At 38.6% G+C, this 27,789-nt stretch overlaps 1 protein-coding gene and 1 non-coding gene across 3 annotated transcripts in view; one reads left to right on the plus strand and one right to left on the minus strand.

The window, feature by feature from the left end:
• Positions 1-27,789, minus strand: part of TMEM245 (transmembrane protein 245) — a 77,045-nt gene that overhangs the window by 41,859 nt on the left and 7,397 nt on the right. Inside the window, exons 2-8 of one of the 2 annotated variants that reach the window (XM_043453099.1) lie at positions 26,262-26,379; positions 24,648-24,749; positions 13,700-13,816; positions 10,701-10,925; positions 9,392-9,561; positions 6,260-6,283; positions 1,026-1,130 (exon numbers count right to left, since the gene is read on the minus strand). In XM_043453099.1, coding sequence (XP_043309034.1) covers positions 1,026-1,130; positions 6,260-6,283; positions 9,392-9,561; positions 10,701-10,925; positions 13,700-13,816; positions 24,648-24,749; positions 26,262-26,379 — 861 coding nt within the window. The remainder of the gene's footprint in view (positions 1-1,025; positions 1,131-6,259; positions 6,284-9,391; positions 9,562-10,700; positions 10,926-13,699; positions 13,817-24,647; positions 24,750-26,261; positions 26,380-27,789) is intronic. The other variant, XM_043453100.1, reaches the window with a different exon arrangement.
• On the plus strand, positions 11,783-11,889 carry LOC122432169. The gene has a single exon (XR_006266774.1). It is a non-coding gene; the product is annotated as a U6 spliceosomal RNA (small nuclear RNA).

The raw sequence follows: 27,789 nt of genomic DNA on the forward strand, positions 1-27,789 counted from the left end.
TTTTATATCCTCTCAAAATTCGTCTGTTGAAAGTCTAACATTCAATGTGATAGTTATAAGAGGTAGGGCCTTTGGGAAGTAATTAGGTCATGAGGGTGGAGCTCTCATGATGGGATTGGTGCAGAGGTTTAGTTGCTGTGATGGTTTAGTTGCTAAGTCATGTCCGACTCTTGTGACCCCATGGGCTGCAGCCCACCAGGCTCCTCCGTCCATAGTATTTTCCAGGCAAGAATACTGGAGTGGGTTGCCATTTCCTTCTCCAGGGGGGTCTTCCTAACCCAGGGATCGAACCCAGGTCTCCTGCACAGCAGGCAGATTCTTTACCGACTGAGCTACCACGGAAAACCTGATGGAAGACATGATGGGATTAGCGTCCTTAAAAGAAGAAATACAGAAGTGTTCTTTCTCCCTATGATGTGAGAATACAAGGAGAAAACAGCCACCTATAAACCAGGAACAGAGCCTTTACTAACAAGCTGACCATGCTCGCACTTTCATCTGGGGCTCTCAGCCTCCAGAACTATGAGAAATAAATGTTTGCTGTTGAAGGCACTTGGTGTGTGGTATTCTGTTACAGCAGTCCAAACTAAGAAGGCAGAAGGGAAATGCAAGCTGGAAGGATCTGGAAAGTGAGAAATACCTTAATGGTAAATCAGCAGAAAGAACAATGAGACGTGAAGGAAGGAATCAAATTCTGATCAAGTGAACAGGATCTACGCTAGGAGTCATGGACCAGATCACAGTTCTTCTTTTGAGAGAAGAACCCACTTTTCCCTCAGTATCTCCATTTTTCATCTGCATTTATCTCGGAGGATTTTTATGATAATAAAATTTAAATGATAAAAATATATTAGGCAAATTCATGGCAAAACCAGCAATACAAAAATCATAAATACTTTAAATGCTATAATTATTTATAAGCAAAGTAACATTTCCCATGCATGCAACTGCTGGCTTCTTATCCATACAACAAATTCTAACAGTTAAAGAGTTTATTAATGGTGATAGTAATTGTTGTACTGTACCTTTGCAGTCAGGAGTAGGGCTAAAAGAAGTGTTCCTATCACTAACAAAAATATGATGAAAATGCTAATTATTTTGTCTAACATCTTCTCCAACCAGATGATCATCTGCACAGAAATGAGAAAGAGAATTAGTCATCTTTCAAGTACAACTTAATAAAAACATATGTGCATTCAAACATCATGAAGACAAAACAGGCTATACAGCATTGCAGAAACTATGGCATAATGATTAAAGCAGTGAAAGCTATAAGCCACTTTAGAAAATTAACTAACAGTGTTAATTGTTGTTACAGAAAGAGCTTATTATTGTCACATCTAAGAAAAGGCAATCAATTTGAATATAACCGAAATTTATGCTTGGATTCTCATAGTGTGGTATGTTTACATTTCAAATTAGAATATACGATCTAATAAACATTCTAAACTAAATAATGACAATCCCTTAGTGACCTCAAATCTCTACTGTCAATTAGCAAATATATATGACTTTAGTAAAAGGATGACTCTTACAATACAGATATGTCCTAAACTAGACAGATAAAATAGGAGCAAATTAAAATGGGAATTACATTCAAAATATTTTTTTCCTTTAATGTCATCAGGGTTACAAATAAAATCTATTGTTAAGGTACTGATAAATACCAATTTCAGAATAACAGCTACCCTGGAAGCAAAAGGGTTGGGACATGGATGCACAATCAGGGAGGGGTACACAGGAGACTTCAGTTGGTACAGGTAATATTTTGTCACACTGGAAGACAGGCATGTGGGTGCTCTTCTATCCTTTTATACTTGAAATATTTCATAATAAAATAAGAAATCCACTTGAAATTTCTATTTTTTTTAAACCATAAGCTTTATGACAAATTATAATTGACTATAAATAAAGAATAATCGTTAATGCAGTAGTTATCTCATAATCAATAAAATTATGCTTTTCTAAAATGCCACTAGGCATTCTATTTTGAGTATAACTTCTCTCATCTTTCACAATGACAAATAATCCTACATTTTCTAAAACTTTTGTTTTCAGAATATCTAATCCTGACAGATCTCTAGAATTCCTGCCATGCAATGCTACCAATTAACATTTCAAAAATACAGTCAGACTGATGACTGAAATACCACAATGCACCCCTCAATCCCAACATGAGCACTGCTGAGTAAGTTACTCTTCTCTTAAATATGAATTATGCTCGCCAAACAGTTAAACATTCAAGAGCAAAGAAGGATGGTTAAAGCAGCATGTCTTCTAAAACATTTGCTTTCTATTCGAAGATTATAAGCTTGCACCTCCTTATCTTTCAGGAAGGACACTATCACCAAGAAATCGATGCTATAGTGAACTCAAAGTTAAACAGTGCATCTTTTATCTTGACAATTACAGCTTTCAAACAGAAGAGTTAATTTTCAGTGCATGCTACCAAAGCATCAAAGACAATGCAGAGATTAAAAAAAGTAATAATAGGTTTCTAAGATATGGAAGGTCAGAGGTCATATTTTGAATGTAAGTTCTAAAATCAGTGAAAGTGAAGAGTATCACAATCAGAAACTAACTCAACATCTAGTTTTTGAGAGTTTCCTGAGCAAAGAGATAGTATTGCATGATTCCTCTTTGTATCTCCAAAACCTAACAGTGCACAGCATGTGGTAAAAGCTCAGTTAATACATATTTGAATAGGAAAAATAAAGAAAATATCAGAATTAAGACTGGATTGGTATTCACAAATTACAATTTCTGAAAATAACTTAGGAGCCTCAATTTTTTTTTTAGAAAATCCACATCCTGAAATACATCAACATAAAAGATGTTTTATTTGGAAAGTATCTAAAGTTATGTCTGAATATTTTTAACATATAAAACATGGAATATTCACAAACACATTATGTACAACAACATTACAAAAGTCAAACTTTGTTTTCAAGCCAGGGTAGAATTTTCCTATCACAAGCTCTATATACCTAAGGGCTGGAATAAGAGACACCTAAAGAAAAATTTATTTTCAAGAGATAATACTGAGGGTTAGATGTTTTATTGAAAATTTAAAACACAGGCAGACACCGTTTTATTGTGCTTCAATTTATTGTGCTTTGTAAATAACGTGTTTTTACACATTGAAGGTTTGTGGCAACCCTGCATTGAGCAAGTATATTGGCGCCATTTATTCCAACAGCATTTGCTTATTTTGTATCTCTATCACATTTTGGTAATTCTCCCAATATTTCAAACTTTTTGTTATGATATTTACTACGGTGATTTGTAATCAGTGACTTTTGATGTTACTACCACAACTCACTGAAAGCTGAGATGATGTTTAGTCTTTTTTTTCCTAGCAATAAAGTATTTTTAATTACGATTTATAATATTTTTTGGACATAATGCTATTGCACACTTAATAGACTACATGTGTCCAACTCAGTCGCCAACTTTTTACCACTGCGCCACCTATTAAGCCCAATAGACTATAGTATGTGAAAGTGCGACCCCATGGACTTGCATAATACAGTCCATGGAATTCTCCAGGCCAGAATACTGGAGTGGGTAGCCCTTCCCTTCTCCAGGGGATCTTCCTAATCCAGGGATCAAACCCAGGTCTCCCACATTGCAGACGGACTCTTTACCCGCTGAGTCACAAGGGCCGCCCAAGAATGCTGAATTGGGCAGCCTTTCCCTTCTCCAGCAGATCTTCCTGCATTACAGGTGGATTTTTTACCAGCTCAGCTTATCAGGGAAGTCCAGACTACAGTACAGTACAAACAAATTTTATATGTCCTGGGAACCCAAAGAAAACCATGTGACTTGCCTTATTGCAATATTCACTTTACTGTTGTGGTCTGGAACTCAACCGACAGTATTTCCAAGGCATGCCTATAAATAAAATCACTTAAGATGTTCCATACACAAGCAAAAGGTATGTGTGTGGTGGGGGTGGGGGGGGGAGGTTTCTATTTACCTATGGCCAGCAAAGATAAGCTGAGAAAACAGGCAAAAAGGAAGATAGCAAAAGTGAAAGAGAGGAAAAAAAGTGGAAAAGAGAGACAGGAAAGACTTAAAAATGTGGAGAACTAAGGACCAATCGAGAGGAAACGATCAAAGAGGATAGAAAACTTACAGAGGAAACGAACACCCTAAAAGAGTGAATGGAACAAGACTCATAAGGAAACTGCAACTCATAGACACAGAAAAAGAAACGTGGTTGGAGGAAGCAAAGGAGAAGGGGAAGGGGATCGAGGAGAGAATTCGTAAAGAACTGCAAGAGGCGCTGTCCCATGAGGCCGTGCTCTGCTTTAAGCAAGGGGAACCACACTGCCTGTCAATCCCTACCCCGCTCCATTTATTTCCCAGTTTATTTTAGGTTTGAGATTTTATTTTCTAAAAGTAGGAGGGAAGTACTTTTAAAATGACATTCTGAATGTTTTAAGTATAAATAACAGGCATGCATTTTTTTCTAAATGTAGAAATGTCAGTAAATACATAGTTATATCAAAAGATACTCTGAGGCTTCTATACTGACTCGCCTTCTTTACCAAGTTATGAAGAAACTGTCATTCCACTACTGAGTTTTCTATTCATTATTCTGGACGTGTAGGTTTTTATTTTGCTTTGTTTTTCTTAGCCTAATTCTAGCAGTGCAAATAATAAATACTGAGAAAACAAGTAAGTCTTAAGAAACAGTTACATTTCAATTAATCATAGCCATGTTTCTCGCCCTCACTTCTCTTGAAATAGTTTCTAATTCACTCCACTTGAACTTGGAATACCAATACCCAATGCTGCAAATTTTCTGCCCTTGGATGAAATATGTAACAAAACAGACTTCAATTTATTTATGTGCTTTTCCAGGCACAGACTCTCAGAAGTTAAAGCAGTTACTCCAACTCTACACCAATACTTTACCTATGCTACACAGAATCATCAAAGAAAAGGAAAAGGTTATCTGACCCCTTGAGAATCTTTTAAAACTAATTCACAATTAATCAGCTATGAATTAGGTAACCTAACTCAAGTCACCAAAGGTTAAATCAGATTGAACTTAGTGACTTTAGCTCTCCTTTCTCTCATCTCTTGAGAACAATTTCATTTCAATAAAAACAAAGTTGGGAAATACATAAGACCACCTACTTTAATCAAAGTAAGAAAATATAACTTATTTTTGTAACACTATCATTTGCCAAGGATTGAATTCATTTACTCATATTGTTTTGTAGATTGGAGGTACACATAACCATTTGTGTATGTGTGTTTGTATGCGTGTGTGTGATCATGGTGCTATGTGTGTATGTTGATTTTACACACAGTTTATTTTCAATCCAAAGTTTAAAAGTGTAATAAGCACTGTCAATAAGTCTCCCCTCTATTCTCTTTCAACAGAAAGAATGAAACTCTAATCTTTACACCCAAGAGCCTCATTTTGAACTATTTCTAAGAGGTAACACATTTTTCTTAAGGCCTGCTGTAATATTTTCACTGAAGATTTTTAAGGTCTTATTGTGTTTAATGACAACACACATGAATGATACCATCTTTTGCTATCTGCCCTAGGGATCCGATAACACTGTCAGATCTACTGTATGTGTACTATGGTACTCCTGACCTATCTGGATTAGACTTCATTTAAGTTACTGAAAATTCCATGCCAATCATGTGAGGCATTTACCATAGACACAACCTTACGTTTTGGGAAGTACATAAAACTAGATGTCATGGGCCATGACTACACCATTTTTTGAGATAAAAAATAAAATTTTGAAACACTAGCTATAAAAAAAAAGACAACATATAACACTATTGGCGAAGAGAATCATACAAATATTTCATAAGTCTTTTTAAAAAAACTACGGTGTTATTTATAGAAAAAGTAGCCGTAAAGAGCTCTCTTTCCTTTTCAGTAACTTTTGCCTAAAATGCTTTCACACATTAAAGGAGACGAGAGTATCAGGCTGGGCCACATGATAGAGCTGAAAAGGTCTGGAGGTCACAGTGGACAACAGGACCACGAGACAGAACGTCAACACACTCGGGCAAGGAGATACCATCCACATCTTAAATGAATAGCTTTAAGTTTTTAGCAAATTGCACTGTGGCAATATTAATGCTTCACGACCTTCCATAGCTTATAATTAGAACTTTAAAAAACAAAAACTTAGTCTGACATATGAACAGAAACAGGGTGAGAACGGAGATACCGGGGGGAAGTTCAATAGCAAAAATCAACATCCGGGTGTTCATTTACCTTCTTATTTAGCCAGTGCCAGAGCTTGAGGATAGGGGTAAGGTGAGAGAGAAGATAAGAACAGTGGCATATCATTAGAGAATGCAGTAACAGTATGAAAAGAAAAGAGAGTCACTGAGAGCATGAGGAGGAAATCATCTCGGACAAAGGGAAAACTGGAAAAAAACTGAAATGCATTAACAAAGTTTCAAAATCAAGCGAAGGTAGTATTCCTTTAAGACACACGATTGAAATGATGATAACCACAAACTTTGTTCGAAATTCAACGATTAAAAGTACATAAAGATAACCTGAATGCTTACAGGCTTAAACTTTCACACCAAATTCCAAAGATCAAAGCTATAATTAAGATTTTTCACATACCATGCATTAAAAGGATTTTCAGTCCCTATATAAACTAATTCCTGTTCACACACTACATTTTCATTGAACTTTGTAGTTGCAGCTTTATAACAGTACTTATTTTACATTCCTAGAGTAAAACATTTCAGTGCTCATTTGGAACAGTGAACAGCTGGTCAAAAAGCAGACATATTTAAGATTCTGATCGTATTGGGCGCATTTTCTTCCATTTCCAATTTTTCAGGCATGCATTTTTCTACTGTATGTAATATCCTGCTGTTTTTTCACATAGACATTACCTCATCTACACCTCACAATATTTAGCACTATAATAACTAATGCTAGTTAATGGTCACATAAAATAAAAATCAGCAAACATAGGATTTAAAGCATTATTAGTGTATAAAAAGCATAAAGACTAAAAAGCTTAATTTCATCTGAATGACTAAATGCTCTTTGCAGAGTTATTCCTAAAGCACACCTAGTACATGTTTACACACATACTTCAAACAATCTTCTCTAGATGGATCATTTCAACACTGGTCCAATCAATTGAAATTAAACAGAAACACGGAAAATAGATTTATTCTCCAAAGCAGGACCCCAGATATATTATTATACTGCATAAAACATAATTTTGACATCAATTATAATTGAACAAATATTCAATTTGTGATAGCCATTTATTCTGATATATATCATATATAACAGAAAATGCTAGTTTTATTAATTTTACTGTCTCTCTTCCTGAAGAACAAGACTGACATATAGATTAGAATAAAAATGACAAATTTTTACAAGACTACCCCATAACAAATACTTCTGATGCCCCTGGAATTTCAACCAACACAACTGTACAGTTTTCCTAAATGAAGTGTTCCCAATACAAGTACATGGGAACACTGAAAATAGATTTAGTTTTTATGCCATCTGATAGTGGTAAGACAAAAAAATTAACTGGTGTAAGAGTCACCCTCTTTACAGCTTGAAGTGATAAATCTGCTCTAGTAAGATAAAACTTCACCTTAGTCTGGGAGATGTGATCAACATGTTGAAATCTGTGATAAGTCCTAGATTCTTATTTTTAAAAATTGAAAAAAATTAATAAGAACACAATAGGCAGGGAATTCCCTGGTGGTCCAGTGGTGAGAACTCTGTCCTTTCACCACCAAGGGCCCAGGTTCAATCCCTGGTCAGGGAACTAAGATTCCCAGAAGCCACACATCAGGGGAACTAAGATTCCCAGAAGCCACACATCAGGGTCACAAAAGATACACACACACACACACACACACACATGGCAAGTTAAAAAAGAAAAATATAAACAGCCAAGGGTCACAAAAGACACACACACACACACACACACACACACACACACACGGCAAGTTAAAAAAGAAAAATATAAACAGCCAAGAAGCAAATAAAAGAATGGTCAACTCAACTGTTATTTTTTAAAACTTCAAATTAAAACAACACCGAGATGCTTCTTTTTACAAAACTAAAATGGACTTTCAGTTATACCATAATATCCAGTACTGGCAAGAGCTCAAAGAAATGGGCATTCTCATATGCTGCTGAGGTGGGAACTAAAACTGACAAACTTTCTGGAAGACAACCAGGCAACATATTAAAAATATGTATCCCCTGCACCTCCTTTGACTTCCGCCCCCTCACATGAACTCCAGATACTGTTCTTGTCTCTGTCTACATTTGCTTCATCCAACCGTGTTTTTCAACCTTAAGCCCTGGATGGACCTGTTAAAAGTAGTCACTAGCAAGCCCAGCTTGCACAGCACAGCATACAAAAAGGCGTTCTCGATCCAGTCTTGCCTGACTCTCCAGCTCTGCCTCCCACTAATCACCGTTTCACATATCCCGCTTTCTTAGGGTTCCCTAAGAACTCACTCTGTGGGGGTCTCTGTGCCCCTACACCGCTCCATTTACCCGCTCTTCTTCCAGGCCTCACTAATAAACTCTTAGCAGTGCTTCAAACTGTGCTCTGGTATCACCTTCCCCACTGCTCACCAACAGTGAGTCATTTCTTGCTCAGTTACCACCACTGTATCCTGGACACACCTCTCCCCTCAAACTGACAACGGCTCAACACTTATACAGAGCTTACAGTGTACCGGATCCCAGTCTAGGAACTGCACATGTATGAACTCACTGAACCCTCACTACGATTCTCTGAGACATACTTGCTATTATACTTTATATTCACTGGCACAGAAAGGTTACAAAACTCATCCAAGGTCACAGAGCTAACAAGCAGCAGAACTGGGATCTGAATCCAAAGTTTGAATTCAGAGACGATGCTCCAAACCATCTCTTCTGAATCTAGCACAGCCTCTAAATTCTAACGGATTGCTGTCTCCCCACTAAAACAGAGTTTCTGTACCTAGTTTTCCAGGATTCATCTGGTTTTCCCTAAAACTTATGCTATCTGATGCATGAGAATTATCCAAAATTATTCACTGCACTGAGCTACACCTGGCTATATAATTTTAGGCAAGTCACTTAACCCCTCTAGATTTCAATTTGGTCCTTATAAAATAAGAGTTGAACTAGGTGCTCCTTTTCCCTCATTTTTAAGATGTAAAAATACTTACACAACACTTATTCAAACTACATTTATCCCATCCATCACTCTAAATTTCATCAGTTAGACATTAAATGTGTTATCAGCAAGTACAACGTAAATACTAATATACCATAAAATGGAATCTTTTAGACAACGAAATACATAATAAACTCCACTTGAAAGCAGCTCAAGTTATGAAAATACAATACCTTGCTATCAACTTTTAACAAGAATTTTCCGAGCCCGATAATTGGCCACGGGGCCAGGGCTTCCTGCCGCTCCTTCAGGAAGTGCTCTATCACCTGCCACCACACAGCGCCGCGCTTCTCCAGGAAGTTCACAACGCCAAAGTGAATAACAAGCTTTTTGAGGACCCAGACTATGAGGAAGATGAGAAATACACACACGAGAGACAAAGATTACAAACAGGTTCAGTTCCACATAACCTTCCTAAAACAGTAAAGCCAGTGCTAAAATAGATAGTTTTTTGTTTTTTTTTTTTTGCTTTTGTTTTTGTTTAATGGAGGAGGGAAGGAACAAAGTTCAAAATATTCCAGCTTGATGGAACTGGGACAGTTTCCACACAATCCCCACCTACCTATCTCCCACCCTCTCTGTGAAGTCTGAATCCTTGAAGGGGTCAGGGATTCAAAGCCCACATAAACGTTAGACACCTTGATCATGAGGATTTCATTGACTACAACCTTGGCCCCTCACACTATACCGTTCCAGGATAAAGCATACTAACCTCTGACTTGTCCTTGTCTCTTTGGCTATTATAGCTGCTCTTGCCAAATTTTGTTCTTTTCCTTAGATGTTTGATGTGTAGTGACCAGATAAGCAGAAGGTATTCCATACACATCATAATCTTATACCCCCACAGGGTAACATTCTCATTTGTATTTCTATGTCTCTTCTTGATGCTGTGTACATCTGAATTTTTCACCATGGTTCCGTAAAGACCAGGGCTGTTACAAACAGCTGTACACTACGTGATTTCAGCCAGAACTACTCAAACTGCAATATGAAGGGAACCCTCTGCGGTGGGATACTGTGGTTTCCCTTTAAACGGGGGTTAAACCTTCTGTTAAAAGCTAACTAAGGAGGAGGGACTAGAAGGAAGTGCTACTCATCTGTGAGGGTTGTCTTGACATCTGGACCCTAGATAATTGGTCCCAGCCACTATGATTTCCCTACTCCAGGGAGCTCTGTGTCCTTAGCCCTGGCCTTTAATCTAACAGTTCACTGTTTACTATTTTGAACCATGAGCTCAGTGTTACATGCCCGGTCAACAATTCCTTCATCAGCATTTTTAAACCTCTGGAGACGTCCTATGGTCTCGAGAATAAGTCCAGGGTAATTATAGTTGTAAAAACTTTGTGGGGGCTACTATATTCACAGCCTACTCCCCTTTTTTATTTAAAAAGATAGTAAAATTATCTCAAACATTAAAAAAAAAAATCCACAAATTAAAAAAAACTCTTCAAAGGCAAGACAAGATCATCACTAACCAATTACCTGCAATAGGCACGGGCAGCAACTGTACAATCCACAGGTTGGACCAGATCTGGACTCCGACGATGGCCCAAAGGAGAGACACGAAGTAGATGTCACTAGTTTTCTTCTTCCTAAGAAACGTGCCAACTTCAGGTCTCTGTCTGCCCAGGGTGGGTGAAGGGGAGGCGGGTGAAGAAGCTGAGGCCAGTGTTGGAGGCGGTTCTCCTCTGTCCATGGTTTCTGTCCCTGAGGAGGGAAAGCAAAAAAAAAAAATCACCCACATATTGGTCCACATTAATAAATAGTAATACAGAGCAATTAACTAGGCTAGCCTGGTTTAAGCCTTCAAGATGTACTAAGATAGCATGATTACACTGGGTTAAAAAAGAAAATAAGACCTGGATGGATGCTTGCAAATGTAATAAAAAAAAGGTGTGGAGAATGATGTATGCTTGCAAATGTAATGAAAAAGGTGAGGAGAATTAACACTGACAGCGTTTACACCTACGGAAATTAAGTTCGTCGAGAGGGTTGAGTATGAGAAATGGTTTATTTTTACTTTATACATTTTACACTGTTCAAGTTTTTTATGACATATTTATCATTTCTATTTATATGTGTATATATATATATATATATAGCATTTAGATAAAAAAAAAACTAAAGAAAAACACATGACAAAGTAACAGAATTATAATTAGCCCATGAAAATTACTCAAACCATATAAAGCAATAAATATTAACATACAGAATTCTTTATTTAAAAACTCCTTCTCTTTTAACTTTATTGTAGATGTATTTATATGTGTCTCTGAAACAATATGGCTTTTCAGCGTCATTTTATCTAAATGGGACCAGCTGCTCTTACAAGAACCCAGGGTTTTGAAGCATATCTTTCTCTTAGAATGAGATACTAAAAAATGACAGGTTGCTGTGGATGAGGAATCTTCAAATATAGGATATCACACTGAATTATTTCATAAGGCACTGCTTTCTAACAATGCAACTACTGCCATATTTCACTATTACTCAGAATATATCACAATGATGGAAATGAGTAAGATCCTAACACCTATATTTTGCCTTCTATAAAAAAAAGTTAAGTGCTTGCTTCGGCAGCACATATACTAAAATTGGAACGATACAGAGAAGATTAGCATGGCCCCTGCGCAAGGATGACATGCAAATTCGTGAAGCGTTCCATATTTTTACATATATATGGAATTTAGAAAGGTGATAACGATAACCCTATATGCAAAACAGAAAAAGAGACACAGAAATACAGAACAGACTTTTGAACTTTGTGGGGGAATGTGAGGGTGGGATATTTCAAAAGAACAGCATGTATACTATCTATGGTGAAACAGATCACCAGCCCAGGTGGGATGCATGAGACAAGTGCTCCGGCCTGGTGCACTGGGAAGACCCAGAGGAATCGGGTGGAGAGGGAGGTGGGAGGGGGGATCGGGATTGGGAATACATGTAAATCCATGGCTGATTCATATCAATGTATGACAAAACCCACTGGAAAAAAAAAAAAAAGTTAAAAGTATACCTTATTTCTTAAAGTCTAGGTAAAAAAAAAAAAAATGAACACCCCTAATTTCAACGCCCTTTTTGCCCCATTTTCTTTATACAATTTTACACAGTTGTATCATTTTCCACTCAGAACCTTTCCCACTTTCTCCCTTCAGTTGAATGCCAACTCCAGAAGAAATAAGACCTAGTCTGTCTTGCTTGCCCCTCCACTGAATTCCTAGTGCAAAAAAATATTACCTGACATGTAGAAGGTACTCATTAAATCTTTACTCTAAGAATGCCTTCCCTGTTATTTCATAACTTTCATAAGTAACCCCATAATAGCCCTGTGAGTGCTTTATTATAATTTCCTTAGTGGTTTTTTTTTTAAATGATGCTTAGCTATGAGTATATTTTTACTACTGATGTAACTGGGACCATGTTTAAGTCAGCCCATCTCATGAAAACTAACATTCTACCCAGAGGTTTGGGGCTAAACACCAAGCTAATTATAATACGCTTCTGTTTGCTCTCTGAATGAATGTCTTCCTAATTTGGAAACTTCATGTTGCTGGATGTGGCAGATATTCATAAGAATAATAAGTCCATAACCAAAACATCATCCCCTCTCTACTCTGAAAACATAATTTAATGCGTAAGAAAAATAAGTTTTACTACTACCCCAAATGCCTTCTTCTTAGCTGATCCCCTCTTTCAAGACTTCTCTAACGTGAGTTCTTCCAGGAGAGCTCATGAAAACAGCTCCTTAACTCTCAAACCTCTGGCAGTAATGGGCCTCTTGGCACAGACAGACAAGGCCTTTACAATCCTGAATTCTGTGAGTCTGGTATGACTTTAAAGCTGGTATAAAACTACTAGCTGGATCTCACAGGAGCTCTGTGTCCAACATAATTAGAGGATTCTGTGTTAAGGGAAACAGTCAATATACTAACAGCAAGAGGCATGCAAAGCAAACTTTGAGAAGAAAAGCAAAAAATGCCAGAGAAATGAATGATTGGAAGATGGAAAACAAAAATCAAAAGAAAGATGGAGAAAAGGAACAATGACCAAAAACTGCAACATAAACAGAGCAAAAGAGAACAATGGAGGAGAACTGACAAGTTATAGAAATGGCAAATAAAAGGACTAAGTAGGAGAAAATACAGACAAAGGTAAATGGGTCTTTAAGAAAAGGAAAACAAAATGAAAGGATAGTGAAAAAGAATAACAAAAGAAAAATAAGAAAAGCCCTTTAAAAAAAAAAAAAGGAAAGAATGAAGAGTCAAGGTAAGAAACCTAAGAAGATAAATAATTAAATGAATGAAAAAAGTGATACATGAGAACAAAGATAGAAGGAAAAAAGTGTAAAAATAGGAACCAGAGAGAAAAATGAAGGACCAGTAAGTAGCATCTTGTGATGCTAGTGTCTTTCCTAATTTTATATTCTATGAATATTCCATTTTCCAGAAGGATTCTGAAGGCATTCTCACAACGCCAGTCACCTGCAGGCTGGGTGGAGGTGTGGTCCTCAGAGCTCGATTCATAGCCCGTGATGGAGATGGCCAAGGTTGCCAGAGTAGAAGCTGCCATAGAGATGACTTGTCCCGGCAGCTCTGCTCCTGCAAAACAAGCATGCAGTTATAACACTTCTTAAAGGCAAAAAAAAAAAAAAAAAGGAAAATAACTTGCAAACTGGAACACAGTCCTTGGTTCTTCAACAGCAATAAAACAAAATGGTTATTACTGATCCACTAGACCAGTGGTTCTTCATCAAGAGACAGTGCTTAAAAATCAACAGTCAAGTCTGCTAAAAATGCAAGTTTCTGGACTCTCTCTCTCTCATTTGGGAACTTGACACTGGTGCATGTGGAAGATAGTAGATATAAACACGGAATGCCACACTTGTATTTTAACTTCACAGGTTTATTTTACTGCACATCTCTGTTGAAAAACACTGTTACACCAAGTCTATGAGCTTCTTGAATGCAGGCTTACTTTCCTTTGTATTACTAGCTCCTAGTACAGTATGGAATAGCCCATGTGCATACTAAGTCACTTCAGTCGTGTCCAACTCTCTGCGACCCTGTGGACTGTAGCCCACTAGGCTACTGTATCCATGGGTTCTCCAGGCAAGAATACTGGAGTGGGTTGCCATGCCCTCCTCCAAGGGATCTTCCCAACCCAGGGATCAAACCTACATCTCTTATGTCTTCTGCACTGGCAGGCAGTTCTTTACCACTAGCACCAATGGGAAGCCCAAAATAGCCCATACTTGTTTTCAATAACAACATTTCATGACTGACTATGCAAATGTATGGGTATTGCACAAAATCATATACAGTCAATCCTCGACCTACATGGGTTTGAACTGTGCAGGTCCACATATATGTGGATTTTTTTCTAGTAACTATAATATCTGTATTTTCATTTTACAGATCTTTAACTAAGTATGGGGAAAAGCTTTTGTTCAATGAGAGATCACAGGTGGAACTAGGATTTGAATTCCGATTCTACCCAAACTGTTTCAGCTTCCTGCCTTTGGGTGAGTCATTTATCAATTCCTTTGTTTTTGAAACAGAGATAGGAGTTCACAGGTATTTGACTGCATGGGGGAGTCACTGCCCCTAACCCTGACATGGTTTGAGGGTCAACTGAATATCTATGAAGTTCATAATTCAACACAGGCAAAATCTACCACCTGAGAATCTAAAAGATCATCACTACCCCGTTTCACAATCTAGGTTCTCATGTTAAGTACCTAACAGGTAGTAAACTAAGTTTAGCCTAGATCCAAAAAACACATTCACTGGTCAATGAGGTCTGTCTGGAACGGTCAGCCTTTAATTTGCTATGGCAGACAACACAGAGCAGCTCGCCCAACACCTGTTTCCAGTGTGCTTTCCCGTACCCTGGAGACTGGAAAGCTAAAGACTGGGCTTCCTGGACTCCTTTGCAGCTACTGTTTCACCTGTGACGTAGTGGAATACCAGTGCAGGCACACTTGTGCAGACTTGGAAGCCCTAAGCGACTCACTGTAATTTGGAAGCTCTCATGTCAGACACAGTCATGGAGACACATGGTTTTCCCGCAGGAACTTAGCAGAAGTTCCAGAGGTTCTGCCGTCTGATTTCCAACTCTGTGTCAAAGAGCAGCAGCAATACTATGTAGCACTTCTGCTCAAACGGTCCTCAGGTGTTGTTGAGCATTTCTCCTGGTTGCATTGCTTCTGCATGTCAGGTCCAAGCTTAACTGTCTGATCTGTCCAAAAATTCTGTGTGTACAAATCCTTTATGCTAACCAATACCTCTTTCTATTTAGACTAGCTGGCATGAATTCCACTGTCCGACTAACAATAGTCACCAAATCATACATATGCCCACATTCATAGAGCTGGAACCTCTCAGTAGGCTGATATTCAATGTGACAACATAAAGTTCTGCCAGGCCGATGAAAAGAGCCACGACTTTCAGAAGGTCAGTGAATCTCAGCTCCAGATAAACTTCACATACCCAACAAATCCAAGGCTGGCCACCTCCCAGAGGTAAGCAGGCCACGCCTGAGACAGCTCTTTGGTAGATTCAGCCCTCAGGAGCAAGAGCACTCATCTTGCTCAATCACATCCTTTCTCTCCTCTAATAAATGTCTTCGTCTGAAGGAGGCTTATTTTTAGGCAAGCCAAGAGAAATCCAAAGTTATGACCTGGGAAGAGAGCATAAATTAGATATCTGGATTGGGACCTATTCTCCTGGCATAGGTGTCTAAAGTGCTGATTTGATGCCAATAAGAGAACAAGCGCTGAGAGAGAAAGACAGTGTCTTTTATGTCTTACATGTTTCCATTACTCACTGTATTGAATGCTGAGAATAAAAATACAGACCCCGCCCCAGTGGAGTCTAGTGAAATAGACAGATAAGAATCAAAGGACCACACAAATAAACAAATGTATACAAATTATGATGACTGCCATAAAGGAAAAATACTGGGTATTTTATGAGTTCCTAACTGAAGAAATCTGATTTAGTCTGGGAAATCAGGAAAAGCCTTTCTTTAAGAAATAAAAATGAAGCTGATATACAAAAGATGAGGAGGAATTAACCAAAGGAAAGTATAATCTTTTAAATAGAAGGAAGAGAATAAGAAGGCTGTAAGTGAAGAAGCTGGCATGTTAAAGACAGTGAAAGGTCAGTGTGTCTGGAACACAAAGATGGCAAGCCAGATGATGAAAGTCACAGATGACCAAACTAAATGACTTTAGTCTTTATCCCAAAGGAGGAGTAGGAAAGCACTGAAGAGTTTTTTTTTAATTGAAATACTATTGAGATAATTGTAACATCACATGAAGTTTTACGAAATAATACAGAGCGATCCTGTGTACCTTTTATCCAGTGTCCCCTTCCCCACCATGGCAGTATTTTTTAAAACTGAAGCACATTACTACAGAGTGTCAGCATGGATACAAGACACAGAAGTCTCATCGCTGCAAAGATCTCTTATGTTGCCCTTTTATGACCACATCTCCCGACTCTGTAAATAAATCAGTTTTAGGGATACAAAAAGACTGTTCTTACTGTTTGATCAAGAACAGATTAGAAAAGACCAGGAAGAGGGACAGGAGGGTGCGTTACTGCAACACTGCAGGCAAGACTTGAGGACAGCGTGGTCTGTGGCGGTTACAGGGAAGAAGCTGGGAAAGTGGCCACACTGAGGAGACAAGGGACAGTCAGCGATGACCAGATTTGGTGATGAAATAATAAAGGAGGGGATAGTCAACAATGACCAGATTTGGTGATGAAATAATTCAGGATTCAACCATGATCCCCCAAGTTTCCAAATTATGATCAGACAGACCACATGTGGGGGAAATGGATGGAGATTTTAGATATACCAAAGTGCTTTTCAGACTGTCAAACAGAAATTTTTTAACACAAACTGATTGCACCAGAGACCAGAGAGGTATTAGATTCTTGGGTGCCCACAAGAGATTTCTTGGGCTCCACTTAAGAGCAAAGGTTAGGAACACCTAATGACTAATGGCCTGGGACAGCACAATAAAGGGAGAAATGCTTCCAGTCAAAACTCGAAGAATTCTCTCAGAAGACTAAAGACTAATCCTGGGTCCTCAATTACTACACCTTCCTTTTCACAAGCGAAAAAGATGAAGTGTTGACTCATCTTTGACAGACTGAGAAGTCCCTTGATGGTTAGGTAGCTCCAAAATGACAAGATCATTTTACAGTTCCTCAAATACTGGCTTTTAGTTAAGCTGAAAGATCCCACCCCATTTTGGCATTTGTACATTGGTATATACCTCTCGACTCCCACTAAGCATTCAGCCGCCTTCCCAAGTGGGTCAGTGGTAAAGAATCTGTCTGCCAATGCAGGAGATGCAGGTTTGAGCCCTGGGTAGGGAAGATTCCCCTGGAGAAGGAAATGGCAACCCACTCCAGTATTCTTGCCTGGGAAATCCCATGGACAGAGGAGCCTGGCAGGCCACAGTCCACGGGGTCACAAAGAGTTGTACCTGACTCAGCACCTAAACAACCACAACAAGCATTCATTCACCAAACAGGTGACTGGGCTACGTGCTGGGATGAGAGACTAAGACTGCAGTCTCAAGCTCAGCCCCATACTAAACTATCAGTTATGATTCAGCATGTTAAGAGCTAAGGTAGATGGAAATGTAGAATATTTGGGGGAGCATCACGGAGAGAAAGCTAACCCCCGCTTGGGAGGTCAGGGAAGAGTTTCCAAAGGGACTATCTGACAAGAATGGTAAAAGATGCCACCCTTGAAATCCAGCTACATAAGTTAGCCAGACAAAGATGACAGAACAAGTTTATCTTGTGGAGAAATGAAGAAGCTGGTCTCTTAGAGGACAGAGGTAGAAAAGTTTTTCTGGAAGACAAAAAAAAAAAAAAAAAGTGTAAAGACACAAAGGCAAGAACAAGCAGATTGTATTGTTCAGAGAACTCTAAGAAGTCTAATGAGGACGAAACACAGGGTCCAATGATAAGAGCGGAGAGACAGGAGGAGGCAGGAGGAAAATGGGAGCAGAGGACGGAAGGGCTCATACTGACTATGCACAGAGGCAGGACAGCTCAGGGACTGGGGTCGCAGACGGGGAAACAAGACTGTCCAGGTTCAAATCCCAGGTCTACTCCTTACTTGTCAGACGACAACAGGCAGGTTACTTAAGATCTCGGTGTCTGAGTCTCTTCAAGTGTCAAATGCAGCCTATGTAAATTCCTAGCTCATGTGAGAATTAACTGAAACAATTCATGCTTAGAACAAAAATGCTTAGAGCAATGCCTGGTAGGCAGGACTTAACAGAAACTGGCTCAATAAATGATACTATCGTCACCACCATCCATATCAAAACTGTTGGCTTTGACAGGATAAACTACAAGCAAAGCCACCAGCACGCCTATAGTATTTGCCTGTACCTCTCATCCCCTTTCTGCTTTATATTACAGCCATTTCCCTAAGTCTTATCCTTACATTTTTAGATCTCCACACTGAGTTGTACAAAACATCTTACATACAATCGTCACTAAAAAGCTTGAGGAAAAGTTAAGACCAACAGATTAAATCCTCACAACTATGGCTTAAAAACTCTTTCTTCAACTCGCTGATGTCACTAAAATATACAATAAATATTTAATAAATCTTAGCTAAGTTAATGAAAACAATGCAGTATCATTTTAGGTTAATACACATATGACTCTGCAAAGTTTCAGAATGCCTAAAACTTCACAAAGGAACAAAAAGAATAGCAGACAGAGAAAATCAACAGATTTGAAAGTTATGGATGTAAGATTTGGCAACTGCTCTTACTCATCAAATAGATATGTACTTTAATGACTTTTGTCTAGTAATATCCTTCTGCACTTCAAAACCCCCAAGGGTTTGGGCACAGAATTGATAAACTAGACAGAAGAATGCCAGGACTGAGAATCTAGGCAGTCATGATACTGGGAAAAAACGCCCCAGCTAAAAATAGGCACACAGACGGAGGGAACATAATCTTGAGACCCAAGGACTATAAACAAAGAAAGGAAACAGCATCCAAGGTTTCAAGTGTCAGTCCACCCAGGGGCTGGGTCAGTATTAACTGGAGGCCCAAAGGGCAGGAACCCACACAGATCTAAATAAGCAGGCCACCCACATTGACAGCCTAGCATCAGGGGACAGAAACTCATAGTTTGGTATATAAGAAAAACATCACATGTTCAGATATCTGTAGATATGGCTAAATCAACAATGGGCAGAATAACTGCTTTTTTTAATAATAGAGGGAAATATATTTGGAAGCCGGTCTAAATAAGGAGAAACTTGATCTAATTTGTTCTCTTTCACAGGGCTAGCTGAAGTTTCTGGGAATACCTCCAAAGATGCTTACTGGAAGGAGGCCCTTTATATCAAGTAAACTCTTCCCAGCATGTAAACAAAGTTCCCCTTGAAGACGGCTTCTGTTTCCATCACAAGTGTGGAAAATACATCTCCTCCTCAATGGCTTCTAGTACCACTTCACTGTAATAAGGGCTTGGATATGGACCACTAGGAGTATCTCAAGGTCTATGTAACTGAATTGAGGAAGGACAAATAAGCAGTAAGAAAACTTAGTTTGCTCTTTTCCTTTGGCCAATTTGGGCTTAACTGGACAAAACTTGTTTCTTCATATCACATGCTATACCAAACAAGGCGACAAGGAAGGCTTCCTTATCAAGATTATTTCTGGTCACTCATAAACAATGAGCAATTCCAGAAGGAGCAGGCCCAGGTGTAACTGCCTGTATGTCTCATCCTGGGCGTCCAAGTATTAAAGATACATTTTATGCTTGTCTGCCTAGCTGCTGAAAAAGCACTTCTCATATTCATAGTAAATGGCCAACTTTCTTCATCTGTAAAACAAGTATGGTGGTGTTGGTTTAATCACTAAGTCATGTCCGACTCCTGCGACCCTATGAACTGTAGCCTGCCAGGCTCCTCTGTCCATGGGATTCTCCAGGCAAGAATACTGGAGTGGGTTGCCATTTCCTTCTCCAGTAAAACAAGCATACTTTTTAAAAAATGTATTTATTTACTTATTTGGCCGTATCAGGTCTTAGTTGCAGCCCGCAGGATCTTTGTTGGATCATGAGGGATCTTTTCTTTGGGCTCACAGGCTCTACTTGCAGAGCATGGGCTTAGGTACCCCACAGGATGTAGAATCTTAGTTCCGTGACCAGTGATTGAACTGGCATCCCCTGCATTACAAGGCAGATTCTTAACCACTGGACCACCAAGGGAAGTCCCACAAATATAATACTAATCACACTGGAGTACTAAGAAAATTAAAAGAGATGGCAAGTTTTAAGAGCCTAACAGGGCCTCATCCACGGGAAGCAATACTGCTCATGCTCCTCTTTTCTCCCAGGCCCAGGGAATACACCAAAGCTGGATTCCAGGCTTCTGCCAAGTAAGACTTCAGAGACCCCAGAAGCAGAGAAGCTAGGTGCTATACTTGTGGTGAGCCACCGGGGCCAACATGAAGACTAAAGGAACGGACAACTACAGCTGAGGGAGAGAGAGGTAAGCACTCAGTTATCAGCCGATACTTTTTCAGGTTGGCTGATGACTGTCAAAGGTGAAAGGAAAGAACACTGGGATTGGTGAGAGCCAAGGAACTGGGTTCAAATTTTAGCTCCAGGGGTCACCTGTCGGACTATGGGCAAGTCAGTTAACCTATTTTTAAATGTCTTCACCCGAAAAAATGTAGATACTTCTTTTGTAAGGTTGGGGAGGGGGGTTGTTTTGTTTGTGGATTTAAAAAGATAGTACACTGGAAAGTACGATAGACACTTAACAGTTTTTCCCTACGCTATCCTGGGGCTCCAAGAAATATCAAGTAAGCGCCCCCAAGGTCTAAGAAAAAAAGCACTGAGTAGGGCCCCTGGGTTCAGAAAGAACCACTGAAACTAACCCAGAAATGATCCATAAGAAGAGTTTTCTGGATCTGTTCAGTTCAGTTCAGTCGCTCAGTCATGTCCGAATCTTTGCAACCCCATGAACCGCAGCACACCAGGCCTCCCTGTCCATCGCCAACTCCCGGAGTCTACCCAAACCCATGTCCATTGAGTCAGTGATGCCATCCAGCCATCTCATCCTCTGTCATCCCCTTCTCCTCCTGCCCCCAATCCCTCCCAGCATCAGGGTCTTTTCCAATGAGTCAACTCTTCTCATGAGGTGGCCAAAGTATTGGAGTTTCCAACATCAGTCCTTCCAATGAACACCCAGGACTGATCTCCTTTAGGATGGACTCATTGGATCTCCTTGCAGTCCAAGGGACTCTCAAGAGTCTTCTCCAACACCACAGTTCAAAAGCATCAATTCTTCGGCGCTCAGCTTTCTTCACCATCCAACTGTCACATCCATACATGACTACTGGAAAATTCATAGCCTTGACTAGACAGACCTCTGTTGGCAAAGTAATGTCTCTGCTTTTAAATATGCTATCTAGGTTGGTCATAACTTTCCTTCCAAGGAGTAAGCGTCTTTTAATTTCATGGCTGCAGTCACCATCTGCTGTGATTTTGGAGCCCCCAAAAATAAAGTCTGACACTGTTTCCACTGGGCCCTAAACAAATTCATGCTTTGAAGTCTGGTGACATCTAAAGGATTAATTCTGTGAATCCAGCGAACCACAGGTTGTAAAGCAGCACAAGATTCAGAGCTCAGAAGACACAGAGAAAAACGCTTACACAGGGGACGAGGATACAAGAGCAAGCCCTACAGCGGGACAGGAGGAGGAACAGACGCACATGCAGGCAGGACGCTGAGGCACCCCGCGCCTCACTACATTACAGTGACACCTACAGGAGGGACGGGGCTATGAAACAGGGGAAGGTTGGCCCAACATGGCCTGAGCTCTGATGCCTAAAAATACACGGTTCCAGGGGCAAGAGGGAAAAAATATACAGAAATTTTTTAAAAAGTTAGGCAAATTGTATTTTATGATGAGGATTATCTACACTAGAAGTCCATAAAAGGATTCTAAATCAAGAATAACCTATTCTTGATTAGGCTGGAATGAGTGAACAAAACAAGGAAAACCGACGTTTCCAAATCTGCTCTCAACATTTTTCTGCGTCTGTGACGTCCTTTCTTGTAACAGGCTAGGATACGAATCCCAGAAATCTGGTTTGTGTACTGGCACACAACTGCCTAGGTTTATGGGGAAGAATAATAATCACACAAATAGTCTATTTTTCCAAGCTCAAAACTTGGGTCTTAGAAACCCTGTGCTCACAGCTCCCGAGGCTGCCATCACCAGCTGACTAGAATTTACACCCAAGAGAAAAACCTATCTGAAACCCTTGGTTAGACCTACCTTATTCATATAATTGCAGTGAAATACTTACTTAGCCCTGGAGAAAAGCAGTCAAAGGGACAAAACTGTACTCAAAATAGTAAAAACAGAACTATCATATGATCCAGCAATTTCACTTTAGGTTATATATCTAAAGAAAATAAGAATGCTAACTCGAAAAGACATGCACCCCCATGTTCACTGTGGCATTATTTAGAAGAGCCATGATACAGAAACAACTTGAGGGTCCACTAATGAAAAGAAAGACAGAAAATGTGATACACACACACACAGAGGAATATTATTCAGCTATAAAAAAGAATGAAATCTTGTTATTTGCAACAACATGGATGAACCTTGAGGGCACTATACTAAGTGAAATGAGTTAGAGAAAAACAAACACTGTGTGACCTCACTTATATGTGGAATCTAAAAACAGCAAGCTCATAGATACAGAGAACAGACTGGGGGCTGCCAGAACTGGAGGTAGGGGGTGGGAAAAATGAGTGACGGGAGTCAAAAGGTACCAACTTCCACTTATGAAATTAATAAGTCACGGAGATATAATGTGCAGCACAGTGACTATTGCTAATCTTAACTAACTAAAGTTAATCTGCCTTACTGTAGATTTGAAAGTTGCTACGAGAGTAGGTCTTAGAAGCCCTCATCACAAAAAAAATTTTGGTTAACTATGTAAGGTGACAGATGTTAACTAGATTCAGTGTGGTGATATACACAAACATGGAACCATTGTTGTACACCTAAGACTAATATAATGATATATGTCAAATATACCTCAACTGGAAAAAAAAAAAAAAACAAAGGCAGAAGGAAAAAAAAAAGAAGGAAATAACTGTCATTGGGTTAAGCAAAGCTGTCTGAATCACTACTAGGGGAAAGGAGAAAAAAGGAGACTAAGCTGACCAGAGGAACAAGTGGAAACCACCAAACTTTCTATAGTAGTTGCCAAAACAGGAAGTTTACTTCAACAAATAATCACAGGAAGACAGGTTGAAAAAAGAAAACTTAGACAGCAAGATATAAAATAAAATAGAATCTTTCCTATTTCCCACTGTCACAGAGGTAAGTAAAATTTCTTTGTTTCAGGTAGTTATTATAAAATTCTAAACAAATATTTATGAACAAAAGATGTTCTACAATTGTCAGACATTATTCAACTATCAAATAAAATAATAAAGGGTGATTTAATTTTAAAAACTTCTATAAAGTAACTGCACAAATACACCAAAGTGCCACAAATAGCCCTGTGATTAGTATCTTTAACAAACTAGTCTAGATAAAGGTCACTTGCAACCAATATCTCAAAAATAATCTTTAAAACAAGATGGTATATTCGACATTGCAGTGGGAGTTGTAGCCAGAGCAATGAGGCCAAGATAAGAATAAAAGGCATCCAAATTAGAAAAGAAGTAAAACTATGCAGAGAAACGACCCTACATGTGCAAAATCCTAAAGAAGTCACAAAAACTATTCAAGCTAATAAACAGATTCAGCGAAGTTGCAGGATACAAGATCTACAGGGACTGTAAATATTCATAACCTTGGATCTGGCATTGGTTTGTTAGATAGAACACAACATGTGGAAATTAAATGACATATTTCTGGTTAACCAATGTATCAAAGAATAAATCAGACAGTATCTTGAGCCAAAGAAAATGGAAATACAACACATCAAAACTTACGGGATACAAAAGCACTTCTAAGACGGCAATTTACAGCAAAAAAAAAAAAAAATCTCAAATAAATAGCCCAACTTTATGGCTAGCTGCTTAATGGCACAGGGCTTCCCTGTGGGGTGACGAAAACGAACGAGAAGGAAGCAACGACTGCACGGCACTGTGATTTTACTAAACGCCACTTTAAAATGGTTAACTTTTATGTTGCATGAATTAAACCTCAATTAAAAATGCAAAAAGGGGGGTTGGGACATGGTTTAACTACCTAAAATATTTTAAACAAATTTATTTTCTGTTCAGAAAACACCACCGAAATAAAGCAGTTCATCACAGCATGTTTTAAAACAAAGTTACTCTCCCAAATACTTCTTAAGAATAATATTAACAGTATGCCCTATTTCTTACCAGAAGACTCTTTTCCATTCTGTTTTTCATAGAGGGTGCCCACAGACATCAGGAAAACAATAACCAGGAATACTGGAATTCTCCATGAGCCAGCCAAGGATGCTGCAAATCATTAAGAATCAACATGTTTAGTGAAATAAAAACCTAGCACTTGCCTTTAAAGACTCAGTTTAGTAGACTGACAGAACAATTTGGCAAAATATGTGAATAAGAAAATAGTTTCACAGGGAAAAAAAATTTTTTTAAAGGCCACCAGACAGCTGAAACCTCAATTCAGGGCTCCTCTCAGGAAATCCAGCCCCGCTCTAAAGAATGAGGGTGTGCCAGTCTACCTCTAAGGGGCATGTTTCCTGAGGAATCAAGTCCATTCTAAAGCACATTCAGGGTTTAGGACCATCAAGCCCCACATCTAACCCCAGAAGGACCTGCATCAGGCACAGAACCTTAAGTCACGGTGTCTGACTTGCCCTCCTGAAAATAGCTGGGTGTGAATTCTACCTCTCAAGAAAGAGTGGAACGGCCCACAGGAGCATGGCAAAAAGCTTTAATGTAACAGGTGGCCAAGGATCAAAAGCCATTTGTATTTCCCTGAGCTGGTCTAGAGGCTTAGGAACATACCTGCCAATCTCCCTCCTCTACCTTCCCCAAACTCAAAATGAATCCCAACAGATATAAGGGGATCTTGTTGAGAAATTCCTTTAACATTCCAAGTCAGCAAGCTAGAAAGTTATGCTTTGTTCCTTATCAGATTCTGAGCAAAGACATACTTCCAATCAACTCTAGTTTTTTTTCTAACAATAAGCAGCTCTAAAAACTACTTCTAATAGGCTATCTACTACTCTAGGTTACTGAATTTTGTTTTTAAATTAGAACTTGATGTTTCCATCAAGTTTTAAAGATAAATTTAAAGACTGATTTAAAGATAAATCAGTCCCTGAAAAATCACTCTACAACATCCTAGCAGCCTCTCAGCTAACAGTGAAGAGTCTCAAATAACAGGGAACTCATTACTTTGAACAGCTCTGACACTGATCATCCTTTATGTTAAACAGAGTCGTGTCTCTCTGAAGCTACTCCTTGCTCTGACACTTGCCCCAAATGGTTAGAGAGATCTGTTTAAACCACTCTTTCACAGAATCCTTCAAATATGTGAAACAGGTTTCCATATTTGATATCGTTCCATCTCCACCTCTCCCCTCCCCTGTAGCCCCGGTGCTCTGCTCTTATGGAGAGTAAACATCTTTGGTTCCCTTAATAGTTCCTCTCACATGATTTTGAGCACCTCTTATCATTTTTACTGCTTATCTATATCTTTCTTAAGTAAGACACTCAGAAACAGCCAGGATAGTCCAAGTGTGTTCTACTTTTTAAGATATATCAATATTTATTCTTAAAAGAACTTTTTGAAAATGGACATTCCATATAATTAAAAGTAGATATCTTAAAGTATAACATTTTCATTCAAGATTAATGACTGTTTAAGCCAGAACATTTTCAAATGACTAAAGAATTTTAAATGCAACACGTAAAACTTCAAAAAATTCGCTTTGATTCACATGGTCAGCCGCCGCTGACCTTAAGCTAGACTTTCTTAGGGAAAAAAAACAGACCCACCTAAATGAAAAAGCAATATAATCCAGACAGGAATTGACATTGCTCTCAAGTAGCGTTCAGTGCTTGCATTCCACTTGAATGAAACAGCCAACACATAGCCAACTACCAAGGTCCAGATCTTAAATAAATGAAATACAGACACAGCTGTAAAATATATACATGTGAAATAAACATACAATTATATAAAACTTGCAAGCCTCTACATAGCATGAGACCTGTGGGAACAACGTGGATGACCGCTGGTGGTGCTAACAGAAGAGGGCATAGGTTCTCTTCCTCTTCCTTGATAAATCAAGTTTTGAAATAAACAGGTTTGTTTAATGTTATTATTAAAACCCCATGCAGTGATAATATCTTTAACAAAAAATACATAAATATAGTTTCATTTAAGTTCAAAAGCTACAGCATGCATAAAGATACTTAAGATACTCAATTTTTAAGCCATGGATTTCAATTAAGAGCTTCACTTTGTGGAATTCTTAAAAGTTTTCTCTATAGATTAATGTTTACAAAAGAAAAGAAGAAACAAGTGGGAATTCCCTTGAGAGTCCAGTGGTTAGACCTCCACACTTCCACCCCTGGAAGGGAACGGCAGTAGGAGAGCTGGGTTCGATCCCTGGTTGGGGAACAAAGGTCCTGAAAGCCTCACACAATGGCCAAAAAAGAGAGAAAGAAAGGAAGCTTTCGAAAAAGAAGCAGGCTAAAAGATTCAATTACAACCTATGAAAATATGCTTGTTACCACTAAAAGAACTTTTTGAAAGCTAAAAAGAAGGCAGGCAGCTGAAGTGTGACCCTGCTGAAATAACCTAGGTAACAGATGGTTAAAACCTAGTCCAGAGTTACACACAGTTGAGGAAGTATAGCTGAAAAAAATATTACCAGAGGAAAAAACAGGAAGACAGAACAGGTGAACCAGAGCCCCCTCCTCAGTTTTTGCCTACACTAAAACCAAATGACTCTAAGTACTCACAAACCATCAATGCAGCTGACACAGAAACTCTCAAATAACCTCATATTTTAATAGAACACACACAAAAGATGGAAAGAATAGAACAAAAGCAAGCATCAACATTTTATTAAAATAACCTGAACCTTGAAAAAAATATAGACAAATTAAAACAAAACAAAAAGGACTTTAAGCTGTAACCCAGAGAATGAAGAAAACTGATATGGTTACTACAAAAGACAGAAAAAAACTACCTACTTTATTTTGATCATCTCTGTCAAAATACTCTTCAGGTCTAAAATATGTTTATAGCTTCAGACATGAGAATTCAGTTTTGGGACCTTATTAAATAATGATAAGCTCTGAAAAAGGGTAAAATGTAAAGAACCTCGTCATAGTCTAATTTAGGACCTTGAAAAATTAATAACCTAAAGTTTCAATAACTGGGACATGGTTAACTCTGAATGATTCACTCAATACAATGTTATGCAATCATTAAAGCAGGCTTTATTAAATAAAGACTACATAACTTAGAATATTCCTAAGATATTATTAAGGAAAAAGCAAAATACAATAAACA

Source organism: Cervus canadensis, chromosome 30 (genome assembly GCF_019320065.1).
Source record: "Cervus canadensis isolate Bull #8, Minnesota chromosome 30, ASM1932006v1, whole genome shotgun sequence".
NCBI lineage: Eukaryota > Metazoa > Chordata > Mammalia > Artiodactyla > Cervidae > Cervus > Cervus canadensis.